This window comes from Ambystoma mexicanum, chromosome 2p (assembly GCF_040938575.1).
Source record: "Ambystoma mexicanum isolate Mex_15411 chromosome 2p, UKY_AmexF1_1, whole genome shotgun sequence".
Classification (NCBI taxonomy): domain Eukaryota; kingdom Metazoa; phylum Chordata; class Amphibia; order Caudata; family Ambystomatidae; genus Ambystoma; species Ambystoma mexicanum.
This window is the reverse complement of record NC_090923.1, coordinates 1,205,240,079-1,205,261,566: the sequence shown is the minus strand read 5'-3', so window position 1 is coordinate 1,205,261,566 and position 21,488 is coordinate 1,205,240,079. Positions and strand designations below refer to the sequence as shown.

General features: G+C 47.6%; 1 protein-coding gene across 3 annotated transcripts in view; it reads right to left on the bottom strand.

Annotated features, from left to right (window-relative positions):
* HCFC1 (host cell factor C1) overlaps positions 1-21,488 on the bottom strand; it is a 771,113-nt gene that overhangs the window by 151,907 nt on the left and 597,718 nt on the right. For 2 of the 3 annotated variants that reach the window (XM_069645438.1, XM_069645441.1), the window contains exons 20-21: positions 2,499-2,825; positions 1,910-2,034 (exon numbers count right to left, since the gene is read on the bottom strand). In XM_069645438.1, the coding sequence (XP_069501539.1) occupies positions 1,910-2,034; positions 2,499-2,825 (452 nt within the window). The remainder of the gene's footprint in view (positions 1-1,909; positions 2,035-2,498; positions 2,826-21,488) is intronic. The other variant, XM_069645439.1, reaches the window with a different exon arrangement.

Genomic DNA, 21,488 nt, shown 5'->3' with positions numbered 1-21,488 from the left:
CAACTCCAGGAAAGAGACAGATTCACTTACTGTCAGCTCCTCTACTGGTGCTCGCACCCCCAGACCCTCCAGGCGGCCACTCGCCCCCTTACTCCCCTGGAGCTAACGCTTAAAGACACACCATCTAGGGGCAGGACCTCGACTCTATACAGACGCTTCCTGGGGGACTTCCCAATGTCAATAAATAAATAAATTTTAAAAAAAAAACAGGGGATGGCCCAATGGGAGGCCGACCTGGGTCACTCGATTGACGACCAAACCTGGGTGGACAACTGACGCGCACCCACGCCTCATCTATCTGTGTCACCAACAAGGAATGCGCATACAAGCTCATGCTGCGATGGTACTAACCCCCCGCTTCGGCTACACAACATGAACCCACGAGTGGACTACTCCTGCTGGAGGGGATGCGCCCGACCTGGTTCCTTCTTTCACATGTGGTGGACCTGCCCAAAGATCTGGCAGTTTTGGGAACGGTGCCTGTCGACTATCGAACAGATTACCGGGAGTGCTCTCCCACTGGAACCCTAAACCATCCTACTGGGGGTCCCGACCCCCAGGGTATACCCCCACTCTGGAAACAGAGCGAAACTATTAACGCAATGCCTCCTGGCAGGCAAAACTGTGCTGGCCCGCTTCCGGGAATCCCCGGACGGCCCCTGTATGGCTCACTGGTGGGGAAAACTATGGGATCGCGGAAAAGGTAACCACGGCGAGGGCGGGGGTCCTGAACCGCTTCCAGAACGTCTGGGCCCAAGTGCTGGACTATTACCAGCGATTCCCCGCCTTGACATTCAAACTGATCAACAATCGATAGGCCTTGATGGATCAGGAGATCACTTGAGAGGCAGGGGCAGCGGGCGAACTGGGAGTGGGAGACAGAGGACTGGGGGTGGGGGGGAGGGAAGAGTATTAACTAAAGAGAACTATTAATAAGTAAAGTTGTCGTGCAATGCTATTTGTAATCTGTCCTGCCTTGGGTTTAAAATAAACATGTTTTAAAAAACAAATGCTAGGGTTATCCAAAAGTATCCCGGTTGCACTGAGTTTTAAGATGTGTTTGCAAAAAATAAATACAAGTATTCCAATGGGAAATAAACTTGCCCAGTATCCATAGTCTGAAGGACTGAGCAGTTTCACCATGACAAATTAGCAAAAGGTAAGGGAAGCTGAAGGCTTGAATTCCATTCAAAATGTTAGGACAGAATCAAAAACAGAGCAAAAAGAATGGGGGTTCCATAAGAAAATTTGGAAGGAAAGTTGCTAAAAGAAAATCTTTCCGAACAGTTATTGATTAGAAAGACTAGTGTACTTTCACTTCGCGATTGCAAACTTTATTCAGTACACAGGTTAAGCCATACCCGCATGGCTTAACCTGTGTCCATGGCCATGGCTTAACCATGGCTTAACAAAAAAGCATATTTGTATACGGTTAAATCCCATATCTCCCAGGTCTGCCTTACTGCTCAGTTTATGCTACCTTGAGCGAGTTTGGCAAGACCAAGTGTGAACATTATTTGCTCATCACCTAGACTGTCCTCAGAATACAAGAACAGTACCACTCCCAACAGTACCGGGTATGAAAGTCACTCCCAACGGGCGTGCACTACGTTTAGACTAGAGTCCATTTCAAAGTGCTTCCCAGCAATGAGCATGGCAGCCATTTAGGACTTCTGGCATCATGTTGATTGTAACACTCTTTCAGACAGCCACAATCAGTGCCACAGTGTCGAACTGGAATGGCGTAGCCCATCAGCTCTTATTTGATGAATGCTTTGACTCCCTAAATTCAAGTAATTTTTTTTGTTTTAAGTAAACTGTTTAAACAAGCTATCATACTAATAGTAATTAATAAAATCAAAAGGGGTGCAAGGCAACTGAGTAATGTACAATTATTAGCGTAACCTACCACAGTAGCAGTAGTAGTTTCAATGCCATTAGCAACTTCGGCAAGTGCTGCAGCAGCCTGCAGCTTGGCTGGACTTGCCACTGTGACAGGCTGGGGAGCTGCAAAAGTGTTAGACGGTGCAAGACCTATAGAAGGAAATAACAGATAAAGGAAGATTAAAATCAAGCCAATCTGAAGTGAAGCTTCAACAAATACACTAGTTTCAAAAGATAACTACCAGAGTTAGCTAGCATCTTTGCAGAGTTTCCTTAGTCGCACGGAACGACTGAACTCTGGAGTCCACTCAATAGGTTGCAAAGATCTGAAAGGCTCTTTTCTTATATGTCGGCCAAACTAATAAAAAATGCTGGCATTCCGTGACTTAAGATCTCCCACTATAAGATAGCCAGTTAAGAAACAAAAACATAGGTGTTTTTTTTTATCAATGAAGCAGACAAATTAACATGCCCGTCTACATTGTTTAACTTATTTTTTTGAAATAAAACACAGTAATATTAAATGACCCGAATGGACTTTAGGAGACTCGATTTGCCAACTCCAAGATCCTAGGAAAATACCTTCCTAGGAATTCCAACTGCTTCGCACTTACTCTCTGTGGCTGAGGAGGGCAGCATTGCCACTGCATTGGTAACCGCACTAGCCAGTTCATTAAGGCCATTGCTGTCACCAGATGGGTCGTTCAGGCTGTCAGCTGGCGCAAGGGCCTCTGTGGGCAGATGCTGGTGGTGATGCTGTTGCTGCTGCTGCTGCTGGAGCTGTTGTTGCTGGGCCTCAACAAGCTGCTGCTGATGTTGCACCAGAGCGGCGAGTTCTTGTTGGGTTAACACAATTGGAATAGTAGTTGTTCCATCGCCAGTAGATAACTGACGGAGCTCAACATGAGTTCCTTCCGAGGTATCCATTGGTTCGCCTGCTGCTGTAAGAAAATTAAACTATTGAAATGGTGTAGAGAACCTGCCCTGAACTTTAATTACTTACCAGCAGCAACCAAAATCCTTTTACAGATTCATCATCCATAGAAAGTGGAATAGACATGGCGACCCAGAATGATAAGTCACTTATCAAGAACCACCCGTTCACTTGACAATGTCACAGTTTACAGAAAAATTAAAAATCCAATTAAAAGGGTTAATACACATTAAAATCTGATTGCAAATCGGGGTAGAGTATAATGTATGAGTGCCAAACAGCAATAAGATCACAATTCGAAGAGTCTGCATCGATAAGATTAGATAAGTTTTTCAGACTGATTTTCTATACTCTGGCCTAGTGGACAGATGTACAGAAGGCCAACCTATATTGTGACAGGCACAACTCTGGGAGCTGTAGCCAAACCAGTACAAGTTAGCAGTGATGAGGGGTCTAGGCTAAGTCTCAAGAGGTGGTGAGCTTGTAAAGGGTCCACAAAGAGTACACACAATGGGAGTCACAAATTACGCTTGGAAAGTATACATAACAGGAACAGTCAGGCTGGGAATCCTCGGTAAAAGAAAAAACAATCCCAATTTCTTTTATAAACTGTCTTCCCCTATAAACCAATCACTGAGCTCTGGGTCATACTGCCCCCAGTCAATGACTGCCCTCTCCCTAAGCACCTCCTCTGGCAGCCATGTTCAGATTTGGTAGCACGTAATGTGGCAGTATCACCAAGAAGCCGTAGAGGGGCATGAGGGAGGGTTAGCATGTGAATCCATGCTGGAGAACAGTTACAGGTAAGTAACTTGTTACTTCTCCAGCATGGGGTCTGGCATGGATTCACATGCTCATGAATAAAGAATAATTATAAATGACTCACTGTAGAGACTAATGTACTTTCAGTCCTCTTTCCTCCATACTGCATGTGCGTCCCTTCCAATGGATGGGAGAAGGAACCTTTTCCACCAGAAAAAAAATTTCTTCCCCTTTAAATTAAAAGGCGCGCGGGAGGTGCGGCTCTGGGAGCATGTGGTGCCCCAACTCCGCCCTTCTGCACCACACCTCAGTCCCCATAGACGCGTCGACAATAGATTAATACTGCCTAATGACCAGTTTTATTAGGGGGGAGGATGGTGGGACGTATGGAGGAAAGGGGACTAAGGACTAATGGTACGGTAGTCACTATGTTGACTAACTTATAATTACTCGTACATCACGTGCCCTTTCCTCCATACTGCATGGGCGATGACAACTGAATGTAGCCCCAGGGTGGAGAGGAGACAGTTAGGCAGAATTCTCAGAACTGTGCTAATTCCCTCTTTAGAGACCCCCAACAACTTTGCTGGATTTTGAGGACTTTTTTTTACCTGGAGAGAGCAAGACCTTTTCCCACTGATGTATTTTAATGTGATTTTGAACTCAGTTTCTTTTGGTTGTGGAGTCTGAAACTCCATAGGCATTATCTTTTACATTGCGTCACACAGCACCTTCAGTGAAGTGGCACAGGGAAGTCTTTCAGATTTCCCAAAGGTTTAAATACCTTCTTTTGGATAAACACTGTTTCCAACAGCAGTAAAGTGAAATTGACATTACTTACATTTGTAACTTTCTAGGCCTAGCACACACTATCCTCCAATAGGGTGCTGGAGGGGTTACCTAGTATCCCCTTTGTCTAGCCTCTCGTGTAACATTTTTAGGTTACCCTTTTCTCACTGAATGGCTGGTGGCAGTGGTTTCGTTTTTAACTACCGTGGTGTGCATTTACTGTGGGCTGCGTTCGCAGCTGCAGTAAAGCACCCAAGGGTGCAATTTTTGTCAAAATTGACACAGTGGTCTTTTTTCACCATTTCTTTTATGGAAAGGTCCTTCTTGAGATTTACTCTGCGCGCCAAACCAGGTTTGGTCCCATTGGTCGCTTGGCCTTTGGCAGGATTCATGAGTGAAGCCTGCCTCTGGCTCAAGGTGTCTGGGGTGGGCAGGAAGTGAGGGAGGTGGCCAAAACACCCTGTGCATAGTCTAGACCCAAATGCACTCTCTAGTGATTGGTCGGCTGACTGTCCGGCAAGGACAGCCACCGTGCTGGGTGAATGACAGCTAGGCGGGAATGAATGGGAGAGAACTGAATAAAAGGCGAGGCTTTTGCTTGGAAGGCAGAGTCGACCACTGGACGAAGGAACCCAAGAAGAACTTATAGAGGACGCCTGCTGCAACTCCGGGACTGTTGGTTTGCCCAGTGAAGCCCTGCTGCTGTGCTCAAACTCCAAATTTGTATCAACAGAGAAGCCCCTGCAAGGACGACTTCTCCCCTTGAGTTGGTGGGACCAATCAACTCCAAAATAAGCCACCTGGACATCCTTCTCAGAGCTGGTTGAATTTCCCCAGAGTTGCTGCTGTAAACCAAAACACCAGGGAGAGGAACACCAGATTGTGTGCTTTGCTGTTGGACCCCATAAGCAAGGAAAGTCCATCTCGATAGCCAGAAACTGCGTTGGAGCTGAAACACCAAAGTACCCCTTGTTGGAAAGATTGGCAGTTGCGAGCTGGGACCATCCCATTGCAGAGCAGGAGTCCCCAGAAGTCCTCCCTCCTGTGCCCACAACTGAGGCTCAGGAACAGTGAGATCTACAGAGCTGCACAGGAAGAGAAGTCATCTGCTGCACTTTTCCTTCAAAACAAGGTACTGTAAAGTCTGAGAGAGTGTACATCTCATTGTAGAGAGGCTTATATCTACTACTCACAAGTCTAATCAGTTTGTGGCCCTACATTTGATACTTCTATTCTTCAAATACTTGTAAAACATTGTGCAAAGACTTCTCTACTAACCTACCAAAAGTGCTTCATCCTATATAAGACTTTTGCCCATTGACTTTGGCTTAGCCTGTTATACCAAATGATTCTGCTTAGGGAATCCAAAATGATTTGCCTGCTTAAGAATATGTGGTCTCTTGTTCTAATAACCTTTACCTTTAACCAACTTCTAACAATATTCTAAATCCAAACAGTAAGATATTAATGGCCCCAGCACACTAGCTATTGAAATCACCTGAGGGTGTAGGTTGTGTCTGTGGGCCATCTCAAAAGCGTCTTTAATGATTTAGAGACTAAGTGTACAGTATTGAGGTGTATTTGTGTGTTCGTTTTTATATTGCTCCCTTCTGAAGGTTTATTCTAACTGACTATTGTTTATTCAAGAGACCTTGGGTGTAAGTTTATTTGAATACTTGTCACTGTGTAAGCTTATACCAAAGGTTGGGTTTCCTATACCTGTAGTCAGAGATGTTGTAGTGCACCCAAAGGGTACTGCATACAAACCTTGCCTAACAGCGCCCTGTATGATTCCTAGATTAGCCTGGGAGAGGCTGAGGCGACCTAGTGTGATCTGCTCAGGAACCACGCTGGGAGGGCTAGTTTCTCTGGTGTGGTGTGGATGACCCTGCCCCCCTTCTGCACCAGAAGATGTGCTGGGCCCATCAGAAGCCGAATGGGAGGCCTCTAAGAGAACCATGGCATGGCTGACCACCATGGAGCTATTCGAATGATGTTGAGGTGGCGTGACTCCTTGATCTTGCATATCACCCTGTGAATCAGCAGTGTGGCCGGAAAGGCGTATGCGGTCATTCCGTCCCACCGGATTTGGAATGCATCTCCCAGGGAGCCGGGGCCCTGATCCTGCCAGGAGGCGAACCATTGGTACTTCCTGTTTCCCCAGGAGGCAAAGTGGTCCACCTGAGAGTGTCTCCATTCGTAGAAGATCTCCTGCAGGACTATGTCGTTCAACTTCCACTCGTAGTTGTCCGCTCCCAGTCTGCTGGGCCTGTGCCTCCAGGTTGGATTCCCCCAGCAGGTGGACCGTCATGAGGTAGATGATGTTCTCCAGTGCCCACTCCCACATGCAGACGACCAGCCTGCACAGTGGGGGTAGGGCGGTATCTGGTACCTCCCCGCTTGTTGACAGAACATGCTGGTCGATTTGTCTGTCTGAATGAGGACTTTCCCCTCGATAACCGGAAGGAAGGCCCTGAGCGCCAGCCAGATGGCCTTCAATTCCAGCCAATTGATGTGGTACTCCTGCCAGGTTGAGGTGCCGTGGACGCAGTGATTGTCCAGAGTGGCCCCCCCATCCCTCAAGAGAGGAGTCTGTGGTGATGGTGACCTGCAGTGTAGGTTGCCGGAAAGGCTTGCCCGTCCGCAGGTTGCAGTCTGTGGACCACCATGTGAGGTCTGGGTGAAGTGACAGAGGACCATTGATCATCTCTGACTGATGGCCCCGTTCCTGGTTCCAAGATGCTGCAAAGTGAAGCTGTATCCTCCTCATCCCAAGTCTCGTGTGGGGGACGGCCAAGAGGACTGCTGCCATGTGAACGAGTAGGTGTTTGTACCACCAGGCCGAGGTCACTTCTCTGCTGAGGAAGTGTGCCGTGGCCCTCTCGATGGCCGTGATCTTGTCCTCAGAGGGGAAAAACTCTCAGGAGAACGTGTCCCAAATGAGGCTCAAGGTGGCTCAAGGTGGTCTGTGCGTGGGCTGCAGCTGCGACTGATAGGTTGAGTGAAAAACCCAGCTTCTGCAGTGTGTTCATAAGAGCATGGGATGTATTGTGCACCGCTTCCGGAGATGTAGCCCTGACGAGCCAGTCGTTGAGGTACGTGTAGATGTGGTGGTCCTGTGACCAGAGGAGGGCCACCACAGTGTTCATCAGCCTGGAAAAGACTGTGGGGGCTGAGTTGAGGCCGAAAGGAAGCAACTTGTATTGGAAATGGTAGAGCATGATCCTGAATCGTAGAAAGGAACGATGAGGCTGCCAGATACGAACGTGTAGGTAGCTGCCCTTCAGATCCAGGGAGCACATCCAGTCTCAGTAAAGAAGTTTGCAACCAAACAAAAAAAGCTTGCCTTGGCGACAGTTATGTGGTCAAAATTGTACACTTTTTTAATTAGAAGGTTGTCAGCATGAGTAATTCTCTAATCCATGTGTGGTTGCTACACAGAAACAAACTAGAACTTAAGAATCGATAAGAGTTATACTTTTACTCTAATGCGCCAACCACTTGTTTTGAATTTGTTTTCGGTGAGTACTCTCATAAAAGCATATCCAGTCTCCCTGGCACAATGTCTCTGCTACCAAAGCTGGCGTAACCATCTTGATTTTTTGTAGAGTTAGGGAGAGGTTGAAGGAGGAAAGGTCCAGCACAACTCTCTGGCACGCCTGGTTCCTCTGAATGGTGAAAAATCCTGGAGTAAAAGCCCAAGCCTCGCTGGGAGGCTGGGACTTTCTCCACTGCCTGGCTCTCGACGAGCGACTGGATCTCTGCCAAAAGAGTTGCTGTCCCAATCTTTGGGAGTGGTGGAGAGGAGGGACTGGGATAGGGAGGCGGTACCCCGTGGAGACTACAGAGGAATCCAGGGGTCTGCGAAATTCTGGCACCAGAAATGTGCAAGGAGAGCAAGCCTGGCCCCCCACTGGAGACACATGGACCCAGAGGGGTGCGTCATGCCTGCTTTCCTTCTGAGGCTGTTGTGGAGGAGGGGGACTGGAAAAAGCCCTTACCCCCATCCCCTTGTTTACGCCAATGTTGGGACGCCGAAAGGTCAGGCTGCCTGGACCTACACTCTTGGAAGCCGCCAAACGCTCCATATGTACGCCCCTTCTCAGAGCGCTACTGTGACTGGGTGTACGGTTTGGGAAGGATGGATAAAGACTTAGCCGTTTTTCTTTTTATCCAGCTCCTGGTCTGTTGTGGAGTGGAAGAGGTCAGCCCCTTCGAACGAAGATCTAGTATGCGTTCCTGGACATCCGGGTTGAATTTCGAAGCACAGAGCCAGGCCGATATCCGTGGCAATACAGATGGCACGGCCAGAGGTGTCAATGTGGGCCACGCAAGACTCCATGATGTCCTGCGCCAATCTTGGCCTCTGCCAATCCCACCTTAACTCGTGATTGGCTCTGCGCCGGAAGCTCGGAGGAAAGTTTGAATTTCCTGCCAGAGCCTCTGGTTAACGGCTGCCAACATATGGCATCAGCGTTGGCTTGACGCAGGTGCAAGGACACATTGGAATACAGCTTCTTCCCATATGCCTCCAAGATCTTCTCCTTGCCTAGCACCGCCGTTGTGGAGGAGGCCGAGGACGACTGAGGCTTCGAGTACAGTGATGCTGCAGCGATCTCCGAGGACTGTGGCGGAGGATGGGCCGATAGCAAGAGTGTATCCCCCCCACATCTGCCTGGAGTTCGCGACCAGGCGTTTATTTACCAGCTGAGCGGGGCTTGAGCCAACTCTTCTTGGCCTAGGCAACTACTTCCTTCTGCATCGGGATCCCCATTCTGGCAACAGGACATAGCTTGAGGACTTCTGCAAGGACCCCCCCTCTGTTAGTTGCTCGAACTCTGGTTGAGGAAGGCCCAACTACTCAGCCAGCCCTGCCAGACGTTTGTGGAAAGCCTTTGCTGAAGATGGCATGCCGGGGTCATCATCATGTGTCCACCTGCGGGTCCATTTGGTCCTGCACCGGAGGGGGGTGCTAGGAGCTGAGGTGCGGGGACCGGAGGCTGCTGCTGCAGAGGCTGGTACGGAACCGCCTGCACGATTGGTTGGGTCGGAGCGGGGTGCTGAGGCTGACCAGGGACCGGAGGAGCCTGTACTGGGGCCTGCGGCGCCGGGGCCATTGGCGGGAGAAATTCCCCGATGGCAACCCTGCGCATGACTCCATCTGGGGAGACTTCATGAGCAGAGGAACTTTTCAAAGAACCTGTCCTCGCAGGCTGGATTGGTGGTAGGCGACATTGACTGGGTAGCAGGCGGCTGCTGGAGTCGTTGCGTGCCCTGCCCATATGGACGCATCAGGAACCTGCCTTGCACGGAGGAAGGTTAAGCTGTAGGCCACATACCTGGTTGACACCATTCCCACCTCGACACATGGTCCTCCGCCTGCCTTCACTGGAGCGGCGTCGCTGGGATGTCTGGATTTTCTGGCATGGTGGCCATTTTGTCAAGCTGCTTTCCACGTGCCTGCATTGTGTTGCTCGGCTCGTGGGGCCCAACATCCAGGACTCTGAGTGTGGATCATGGGGCCTACCCTGTTCCTCAGGCCGAGGCTCGGTAGGTGTTTCGCCCTCGGCGGATTTGCCGGTAGAACTGCGTAAAGGCACCCCCTTGGACATGCCAGTACTAGGACATAGCCCCTCGGGTGAAGACCCGGTAAAAGAACCTTCTGGTCCTTCAGCACCGGCAATGGGAGGATCTACAGATCCCTCAGCCTGTCGGCCGGTAGCTGCTACAGCTTCGGTACTTGTGCTGGTACCAGGACCTGGGCTGTCCCTTCCGGGCAGTCGAGTCCTTAGGAAGGAGTCTCCCTTGCAGGGTGCACCGGAAAAGAGCAGCCCTACCTTGGGCTTGGATCAATGGTAGACAAAGTCCTATGGGTCCTCTGGAGGCGAAGAGCTCCCTCCACCTGGCTAGTCTGTTCCTCAGAGACCTCAAGGAAAGCGTGTGGCATGCAGTACAAGCTTGCTAACCGTGGTCAGGGCCAAGGCACCGTAGCCAGAGCGAGTGGGGATCTTTAGCCGGAAGAGCCCGTCGCAGGATGAGCAAATGCTGAACTCTGTAGAAGTCGACATGCGCCAGGGAGGAGCTTGACGCCTGAGGACCGAGTACCAGAATAATAAAGACACAAAAAGTACAACGAAGTATCAGCGCATGGAATTACATGGCCGAATCCAAACCCAGGAGCGCTGGTGAATTCAGCCCGTTCCTGTCGATGCAGAAAAGAGGACTGAGGGGTTGCTCCAGAGGGTGGAGTCAGGGCAGCGCATGATCCCAGGGGCACACCCCTGCGCGCTTCTAAATTTAAAGAGAAAGGTTTTTTTCTGGTGAAAAAGGTTCCGTCTCACGTCCCTTGGAAGGGACGCCCATGCCGTATGGAGGAAAGGGGACGGGACGTGTTCGGCAAAGTTTGTATGCAGTACCCTTTGGGACCACTACACACAACTAGCACTACAGGTGCAAGTAAAACCAACCTTTGGTAGAAGTCTGTACTACACAGTTTTGTGGTAGCGTTGCTGAGCAGCCAGGCTCATCTCAAGAGGGAATGTGAGCTGTAAGGATGTTACACAGAGGTCTATATTTACAAGTATTAAAATAGACTCTTATACTCAAGGTTTCTTGGTAAAACACTTATTAATTTATTTCACAGTCAGTTATAAAACATTCATTATAAGGAAGCAATCACACAAAAATATACTTCAGTACTTCACAATAACAGGGTCTGAGGCATTTAAACTACTTTGAAGGAGGAGTAAAACGGCATTCAGAGCATTTGAAGTAGGATCAAAAAGGCATAAGTTAATAAAAACGAATATTACAGTTACTTTTAAAACCGTGCAAAAAGTTTGAGTTCCCCAGAGGAGTTGATTCAATGCAATAGGTTAGGCCAATGTAAATGGGCTAAAGTCGTATATAGGATAAAGCAGCTCTGGAAGTTAAACAGAAAAGTCTTTGCCAATAAAGGAAAGATTAATATGTTGGGTCACAAGCCGACTAGGCCTACAAGTTGCCAAAGTTTCAAGCACTTTCACAGTGAGAGTTATGTTCTCCCGGTTGGGTTTTCACAGTACCTTACAATGAAGAAAAAGATAAAGCTGAAGAAGTCTGTTCCTGGCCGTTCCTGCAGATCTCGCTGTTCCTGAGCCTCAGTGTGGGGACAAGAGGGGAGATGTTGGGGGACTCCTGCACTGCACTGGGATTGGTCAAAGAGCTGGCAAAGGCAAATCCTCTATTCCGGTAGCTGTAGTCAAGCACACAAACTGGTGTCCTGCTCCCTGGCTATTCGGTTTCCTGCAGCACTCTGAGGAAAATACAACCAGCTCTGAGAATGGTATCCATGCGACTTACGAGTTGATTGGTCCCACCAACTCAAAAAGGGAGAAGTCATCCTTGAAGGGCTTCTCCGTCGAGATGAACTTGGCGATTCGGACCTGCAGCAGGGCTTCACTGGCAAACCAACGGTCCAGGAGTGGCAGCAGCCGTCCTCTTCCAGCTCGTCTTTGGTTCTTTCGTTCCAGTGGTCAACTCTGCCTTCCAAGCCAAGAGACTCGCCTTTTATCCAGTTTCCTCCCATTCATTCCAGCCTAGCTGCCACTCACCCAGGCGGGTGGCTGTCATTGCCAGATAGTCAAAAATTGGGAATCCAGGTGCACACCTATATTGTATAATTTTGAATTTTACCAACACTTACAATTAGTGGTTTATAAATTTAGGGTGCAGGGGAGGAAAGCAGGTTTTGACAAAATCTGACAAACAAGAATACAAAATATCTAGTCTATAGACACTACCGTCCCCTGCAAACCATCAATGCTGAATAAATCAGTCAAGAATATAGTTCAACATTTTTCTCAAATCATAAATATATTTACAGTTTCACAATGCACAGTTTTACAGAATAAGTTTCAAAAAAGTGCTCGTGCAATTGCCAAAAATTTCAAATGACAACACATTTTTACATAAATCAGACTTAGAAGATAAATAGCCTCTCCTATAATTCTTCAATGCAAAAAGTGAATTAAAAATAAAATCTTAGGTTCAGTGTTGCTAGCTCTATGCATTTCGGGACGGAACCCCCTTCTTCAGGAGCAATGCAATCTGTTGAGATATATAGAAAAAACCTATAAATACAAAGTATCCATGTTCACTGTGCAATTCATTTACACTACTTCTCTAGAATGTATTAAGAGTACAGGACATATTAGCCAGCCTTCCATTCTGCCATAGATTCAACCTTAATTGAGAACCGTTTTCCAAGTGATTTGATTTTGGATCTGCCCTCCCTGATAGACATGACACTCAAATCTATAATTTGATTAATGGCAATTGTTACACAACCCTAAGTACACATAGAAATAGAATTTAATGGTTAAATCATTTTGCCCCTTCATGGATACAGACTGGCAACAAGCCCAGTCTCTACCTGTGTGTAATCTGTGTACAGAGTTGAAGAGCTATTAACTCTGCTGTTCATCCCTGCATGGTTACAATGCCCAATTGTAACTCTTGGATACTCCCTCAAAGTTGCGATTGGTATCCTAAATAAATCATTAAGAGACTAAATAGATATTTGGGCAAAATCTACCTTTCCAATTTAACTCTAAAGAGTCACACAAGTCCCACCTATTGTGCTAGTCTCGGCTGGAATTCACAAACGTGGAAAACCAGTCCCGCCTGTCCAATGATTCATTACAGTTGTGCAATTTCACAGCAGTCACCTGTTGCTGGAAACGATATTAGGTTGTTTTAAAATACCAGTATATCTATAGGGAACAACCTCGTTCACATTGTGATGTGCTATGACTTGTAACTCAACTATGGTCACGGTACAAATACTCTGAGCTTTTTAGCAAATGGGCATTTAAAAACATGAATTAATTATTAGTTACAACAAGGTTCCAAAGATACATTGAGTCAAGTGACTCACTTACCTAAGGTAGTTCTTTCGATGCACTGAGCGGGTATCATACGCCGTCTCGATTCTGCAATCTTACGACGCGCGAGGAACTGTATCCACCGGGCAAGTAGTTCAGTGAAGTCCGATCTATCATGTCACTGAGTAAATCACGTGATTATATACGCAGGTGCGGGTGACGTGATGACATCATCCGCACTGCGTATAAAGTCTCAAGTCTAACGTCCTTCTGCAAGAACAGGCCGGCACGCTCCAAAGGAGACAGGGTGAATGCCCCAGAAAGCACGCCCTCCTGCGAAGCGGGTGCCTCGGGCCCCGGAACATCTAAGAAGCACATCATGTCCAGTAACCAGTCATGAAAAGCTCTAATAGAGCGGGGCAGGTCCTCGTTGTCCTGATCGCCCTGCGCGTCATCCGACGGGTCACGATCCTGCTGAGCCGTGTCAGGCGCTGCCTTGTCCACAGGGGACAATGGAGGCAAAGGCGGGGGAGGCACCGAAGGCAAGGGAGTGCCGGCGGAACCACCGGAGGAACGGGTGGAGCCGGTGGTGCGGGCGGACATATCTCCCTAAAAAGCCCTTTGAAATACTCCCTCATGGGGTCGGTACGCATTAGCATTTGAAATTTACCAAAAAAGGCATCCTCCGGGGACTGTTTTTGGAACCTGAGGCGGCCTCTCATGAGGTGGACAAATCCAGGGACGTAACGCGGAAGGGTGCCACATAGGCCCCTCCACTGATGTATCCACATAAATCTAAGGTGCCGACCCTGCAGGCAATAAAACATTGTGCGGAGTAAGCATCCGGGCGTTCCAATCGTAAACTGGCCGTTAAGGATGCGCACAAAGGACTATGTTCACCCAAGGAACCAAGCCCTACACCTGAGGCCGATGGCGTAGTTGTAGGGGTAGCATCCAAAATGGCCGCCGCGGTCGTGGCGGGAACGGGTGCCATTTTGTCATCACCTGAGGGGAGCTGCGGCATGTGAGGAAGTGAGGCAAGGATCCCCGTCGATGGATCAGGGGTCTTAACTTTAGCCTTGACATCAGGAACCTCGGCAGAGCCGATACTATGAGGCCTGGAATGTTTCTGCGACATACCAACCGCCAAATTAGCCTTCCCAAGAAGGACCTCGGCACTGCCGGTTAAAGAAGAACTTTCCCTCTTTGCCCCATCAACAGATCTGGTATCACCACAAGAGCGGAAACGGTGGGCAACCGCCTTCACCGATGAGGCCTTGTCAGGCCTCTCAGAAATGTTGGTAACTTTAGCCTCTTAAAGAAGGACCTCAGACCCACGTCCGGTAACAGCCTTCTCTGCGCGGGCCTTGAACATCCGTTCGGAGACAGCACGTCCCGCCAAGGCCTCGGGGCGCACCCCGGTCTTGTTTTTGAGGGAAGCCGACAGATGGGCCTCAGAGCAAGCTCCGGTATCCCACGATTCAGTAGAACTGGGTCTACAAACAGCCCCACAGGCGGGGCCTCGGAGCGTGCTCTGGTATCCACAGGCCCCTTACGGAGACCCTCAGAGAAAACTCTGGTACAATTATTAGGCCCAACGGGCACCTCAGGGCGAACCCCGGTGACAGAGCGATCAATGCTCTTCCCGGCCCAAGAGGAACCCAGAAAGGTATCCCCCGGCCGGGGGTGCTCTGAAAAGTAAAGAACTTACCAGACGTTTATTCTTCTCATCGATGAACGCCTGAAAATGTGAAGGAGGAGTTTGTCGGAACACCTCCTCCCACCGCTCCAACCGACATTGAAGTGCCCGGACCGAAAGGGAGTCGCAGTAAAAAACAGGAGTCCCAACAGTGATCCAGACCCAAGCACTCTAAACAAAGAGGATTGGGATCTTCCCTCGCCAAACGACGGCGACACGATGAACAATCTGGAAATTTCAGTTTGAACGACAGACATACTAGTACATGATTGCTAGCGAGAGCCAGAGAGGAAAAAGGGAAGAAAATCTTCTGAGGATGTAAGTGCGTCCAGTCCCGAACGAGCGGAGAAAAGGACTGAAGGGCGATGCGCGGGGCGGAGCCAAGGTGGGCAGGGTTACGGCTGTGTGCCGAGCCCCGCGCAGAAAGAGAGGAAGGACACATTTTTTAAAACATTTTTTTGGATGCTTTTTACAAAGTGCTCCGGTCCCGTCCCACAGGACGGAGAGATGTCCCATAAGTATGGAGTAAAGGGGACGGACATAGGAGTAAGTGAAATTAGGAAGAAGAGGGGGATATCTGGAGAAAAGACTCAGACAGATGGAAGCAAGGCTTAATTGTAAACAGATCAATTGAGTTTGCTCTCAACCAGGATAATGAGAAGATACATTTTTTATGAAGATAAATATCAAAAAGTGCAATTAATCTCTGTTGGATAGCAATTTGAGCATTGATCAATTTAATGTATGTACTTGGCCTAGCATGTAATGTGAGAAAATATATCTCGTCTTATTTCGTCACTTAATGTTAAATGTAAGAACGTATGTGAAATGTAAATGTACAAATATACCTAATATGGAAGCTAAACTGTGCCGAACTAAGAGTGGGTCAAAATCCACAGGACTTCACTACATTGAATGGTAATGTGCACCAAGGTAATGTTTTCATTTTCTCTTTTCCCACTATTGAGGGTGACATATTATGGGTATGCAACATTGCATGTGTGACAGGGATACTCAAAGCATAATGACTGGCGTTTCTCACAAACAAATACAACTCCATAATGTTCAAGTGGATTTTTAATGGGAGCTCTTATTATTCTCTTTTCTGCACTGTATACAACAGGTGCATTTGACATATATTCTTGCCAAATGTTCTTTTCTATGTAATCTGAGAATCAATGGTGCTAATAGCCATTAATGAGGTGTCTCCCCAAACCAAGTACGGACCAGAGCACACGTTATTATATCTACACGATTCACATTGCCTAGAGCAACTTGTAGATTGGAGGCCAAATTACAATTCTTGTGCAATCTATTATCTGTAATCTAAATGCGGACCATAGCGTTTGTCATGAATAAGATATATTCGCAACCACATAATGATCGCTGGCTAAAATAAAATCATGTGCAACTTTACTATCATATCAAGTAGGATACTTTAAATTATGTTCATTTGAGCAAAACGTAATTTTTTTAGCCCATGATTGCAATCACCGCCAACATTATGGACTCCAATTATGGCGACCTTTAGAAAGAACCCAGATAGACAAGGGACTAGTGGAGTTGCCAGGGAAACTGGGTATACAAAGCATGACTCGAGCAGCAGCGTTTTCACTAACAGTGCCGACGCGAGGAAAGATGCTTGTAGCTTTGAAAGCTAAGGCGGCAAGGGGACGTTATTTATGTCCACGACTTACTTTGGAGACACAAGAATTGGGACACGATCAAGTTTAACATAGCTTGAGGCGAAGCGCTGTTAACAAGCAGGCTTCATGTTGATTTGAAAATGTGGATGTAATAGCTCAATTAAACAAAAAAAAAAAACACAACTTACTAACTTGGGAAGGATTATGAACTTCAGTTTGCGGGGTATTGGGACATTAATTTATGTGCATTTTGACTTAAAACGCACGGATACAAGATTTGTACAGTCTCTAGACAATGATTATTTCTTTCAGGGATTATCCCGTGAACATCGTTTTGAAACGAGAATGGTAAACTGGCATTTTTGTACATTCAAAGGCCAATGTTTAGGTTGGGGAGAAAAAAGTTTTTTTTTTTGCCACAAGCGTATCATCATGAAGAATGCCTTTGTCAGAAATTTTCAAATCACATATACTAGCTGCAGAATGTTTACTGGTTACAAGTTTCTGGACACTTAAAGACATTGCATAAATTAGATACATTTCAGTTCAAGTTAGAAGCTAATCATTTGCACAAACTGGATTATTATGGAAGAACTTTGACTGAGTTTACTGTGAATCATATTGGAGTCAATGTGGCGTTTCATGTGTTAATGGAATGGAAGGGTATCTAACGGTTTACTCAAATCTTTATATATTTTGGTTTTTCTTTTTCTCTTTGATTGTTATGTGCATATTGTTTGTCTTGTATTGAATGGTGAATATCATGTGTAAGCAAAACATATTTGCAATCCTTACCTCTTTATCGCTTCTCCTCTACACATATTTTACTTTGTTCAAATATATTTTATTTTTTGTTACTTTTGTTTGAATTATATTGATTTTTTTAATTTGTGGGATTGTAACTTTTTGAATACAATATGGATATGATCTAAGTGCCCAGATCTTTTGTTTTGAAAAAGACAACCGCAAGGCCGAAACATGTGTTAACAATCAAAGAGCGCAACAAATGAACTATATTTGTGTTCTGTTTGAACTATTTTTCACTCAATTGGATTTTGTGTGGCGCAGTCCTTGTGGTTCATCTAATTTTGTTTCCACTTCTCCAGAAGCTTACCAGGGTGGTCAGACTTTCTTTTCTTTGCCGAACAGGAGCGTTGGCTCGTGGTCGATGGTGTCGGGGACCCCGTGCCCATCCTTGCCGCCGGGGAGCCCGTTGCAATGGTGCTCCCGGTGCCCCCGGACAAGGGGTGCTTGGCCTTCTGTTGGGCTCCCGTCGCCAGGGTGCTGGCACGACCCTCGCCCAAAACCCCCTCTGGCAAAACCATTGGCCAGGTGGAGTCAGGACTCGGGCCTCTAGAGCCTGGCATCCTCTTCAAAAGCCCTCATGGGCCAGTTCTGGCGCCCATGGCGCCAGGCTCATACACCATGAACAACAATGTGCTTGGTAACTACTTTATTGTATTGTCAGCCAACATGGAGACATCCACATAGCTTGGTTCCTAAGAACCAAGCTATGCACTCTAGTGTTTTGGGAACTACTTTCCCTGGTACTACTTTACCTGGGCTATATAAACCACACCCTGACTGCAGAACATGCTTCGTGTTACTTTGCAGCTTGCAACGTGACGCTCACCGTGTCCAGCTGTTCCCTCGAACCTCGGAGAAGCAGAACCTGCAAGGAGATAAAAGGAGCATCATTAGCAGCAGAAACTTACCTGCAGTCTTCATCTTTAAACACTCGCAGCTACTGAGAACAGCTTCCTCGAATCTGCACGCCTCCCGGACAGAACAACCTGAAAGAGGGAGATAGAGGCAACATTAAAGAAAGCTGTAGAGACATTTACAAATTACGAACTGCTCAAAAGGCTTACCTGGCTGGTCGCCTCTCGGCTGGCACCACTCCGGACATTCCACTCGCGCTGCAGAACACTGCGACCTACAAGGAAGGAAAACACAGGTTAGCAAAGGCAAGACTTTGCAGCGCTGCGCATAGCGCTTACTTACCGCATCATAGCGCTTTTAATGCGCCATCATTTACCAGCGGGGCTCAACCAAGCCAATTCGCCGCGCTTAAGCTCCGCATACCTAAGGGAGAAAAAAAGAGACATTTTAAACAAAGAAAGCCATGCTGGATAGCAATAAAACTAAACAGCAATAAGACCTACCTTAACAATATCAAAACGGGCCAGCGTCAGTGAAGTAACTGGACTGCACTCGCCCATGAAAGACAACGCACCCCTGCAAAGAAGGCAGGACGGACAGCATGCCTAATTCTACCACAAGGCAGAACCTTCCCCGCAGACCACATCAGGGCAAAGCCGAGAAGCATACCAGCGAGTAACCCAGAAGGGTGGCGTCCCTGTGGATACCAGGTGAGTGTAACAGGCGCCCACTTAGAAGACCGCTCAGATGTCTTCTTGTGGCTAGGGTAGGCATGCTACCAGGACTCACCCGTTGCAGGGGCCTTGGCCTGCAGCCACTCGTGAGACGCCTGTGCCGATGCTTCATGGTGCGGGGGCCCATCTCCTCGCAAAATGCAGCCATCCTCCACGTGCGATTGGTCGGAATGCATACAGTAGAGGCACACTGAATGCCAGTCGTCCAAGTAGATGTTCCACAGGCCACATCCTGGACAAATCCTTAACAGAGGCGTTGAGTCTTCCTTCTCCTCTGTCCACACGGGGTAGGCCTTGATAAAGCTTCTGGAATCCTCCAAGAAGAACTTGACGAAAATTCGCCCTTGAGGGGCTCTGTAGAATCCAAAAAAGGGTCCGGTTTTGGAAGATGGATCGATGGGAGCTTGAGGCTCGATTGACCAAAAAAAAGAGTAACACTTAGAAAAATCGCAAAACGCAGTAAAAGCTACCGAGCTATAGCACAAGGACTCCCAACACTTGAACATGGTGTAAAAATCCGATGATAGCTTCCAGAGGAGGGACATAGGTGGAGGGTAGTCATTGGCTGGGGACAGTATGGCCCAGAGACCAGTGATTGGTTGTCAGGTGAGAGAGTTCAGAAATGAAAAACTGATTTTTTCTTTACCGAGGATTCTCAGCCCGACGACGGGGAATATTCATGACCATGTGAATCCATGCCAGACCCCATGCTAGACAAATACAGAAACCAAATCAGAACAAAATATATGAGTGTGAGAAAAAGTTCTCACTCCGGAAAAAAAATGTCCAGCTAAAGAGATGCGGGTCTTTAAGGTTGAAGGGAATTAGCACAGAAAGGAGAATCTTCCTCAACACTCGTCCCCCACGGAATAAGGGACAAGAGGATTTAATCCACTCCTTGATGAATCTCCTAATCCAGTCGGTCATACTTTCTGGAGCGACCATCAGCGTTGTGGTGATTACACATTGACCTGTGTTCTATGGTGAAATCAAACCCTTGGAGGCCGATTGACCACCTTAACAAATTAAGATTCTCCCCCTTCATCTGCATTAATGTTACACTCACCTGTCTCTGCGGAGGCGTTGGGGCACAGTTGCAGCCCTCCCTGAACTTTAATGACCTCCTTCAGGCCTCTCCCTCAGTAGAAAAGCTGTAACGGGTGGTATGTGGTGATACTGCTCCTGCATGGAGATCACAGTTTGTGAGTGTGCCAATCTGTGATTGTTGTACCTCTGGAACCCTTCACTCCAAAGTACGGTTTCTGTGAGCATACGCCGGCACATAAAGCTCACCTGTGAATTAAGGAAGATAAGCTCTCTGTCCTGCTAGTTCTGTCAGAGGCGCGTCGAATGGGATCTAGTTCCTTGACTGATTCCCGATAAGGATTAGTCCAGTCCAGCTGCGACTATGCCTCTCCTTATGATTGGTAAGTCTTTCTTGAGCTCTTGTGATGCTGTTTGTTCTGTTTAATGTCTTTATATGTTGCTCCTATTTATGCCCGCAATAATGTCTCTTCTACTTTCTTCCCTTAGATGGAAATGCGGCCTCAATGCAGTTGTGAGACGCGAGACGCGGCCGGATGGAAGATGGATGCTACCGCAATGTTCGACAGCAGGTAAGTGATGGTTTAAGGAAAAGCGTGAAGTATGGCGAAGCGCAAACTTCAACTGACTTTTCTCAGTGTCTAACCTTGTCTTCTATTTTTCCTTGCAGGCGCTGCTGTAGACGATGGAGCGTGTCGGTCTGAGGTGCCAAGATGAAGATTTCTGCGTTACGGAAAGTGCAACGATGAATACTTGGTCCGCCGAAGAGATGTACAGGTAAGAACAGCTTGCCCCAGTTGGTTAGTATGCTGGCAGAAAGCAGGATCTTCAAAGGTAAGTCTGACCTCAGGCAACGGTGAGCGTTACGCTGCTTGCAAGTGCAGAATATAGCGAAGCGTCTGTCTTGAGGATCGGGGCAGCTTATATGGCTGAGATAGTGGGCACGCCCATTAAGGACGGATTACCAGCCACACCCTGCCACTCCTAGAGAGTGAGCACGTGCGAAGGCAATCCATTAAGCAGCCACACCCAAGAATACACTTGGGGCTGCTTAATGGATGGAATGTTCAAGGTTCATGCATCCTGCTTAATGGATGGAATGTTCAAGGTTAATGCATCTGAAGTGCTATGTCCATAATAAAAGCTTTTCGGTGTTAAATGGATGTTCTCGTTTACTTTTGTTCATGAGACTGGCACCAAAGGCGCCAGGACAGTGTCCACCCAGGCCTCCTGTGCATGCGACCCCTGCATGCCTGTGCCCCGAGTTCATGATAATTAACCAACTCAAGGGTTGTTGGTCTGTCTGAATAAGAAAAATTGAACCATACAAGTATGGTCTAAACTTCTTCAGAGACCACACAATGGCAAAATACTTGTGTTCAATGGTTGCCCACCTTGTCTCATGGTCCTTCAGTTGACCACTGATGAGGCAGATCGGGCGTTTCCGGCCTTTCTCATCCAGTTGACTCA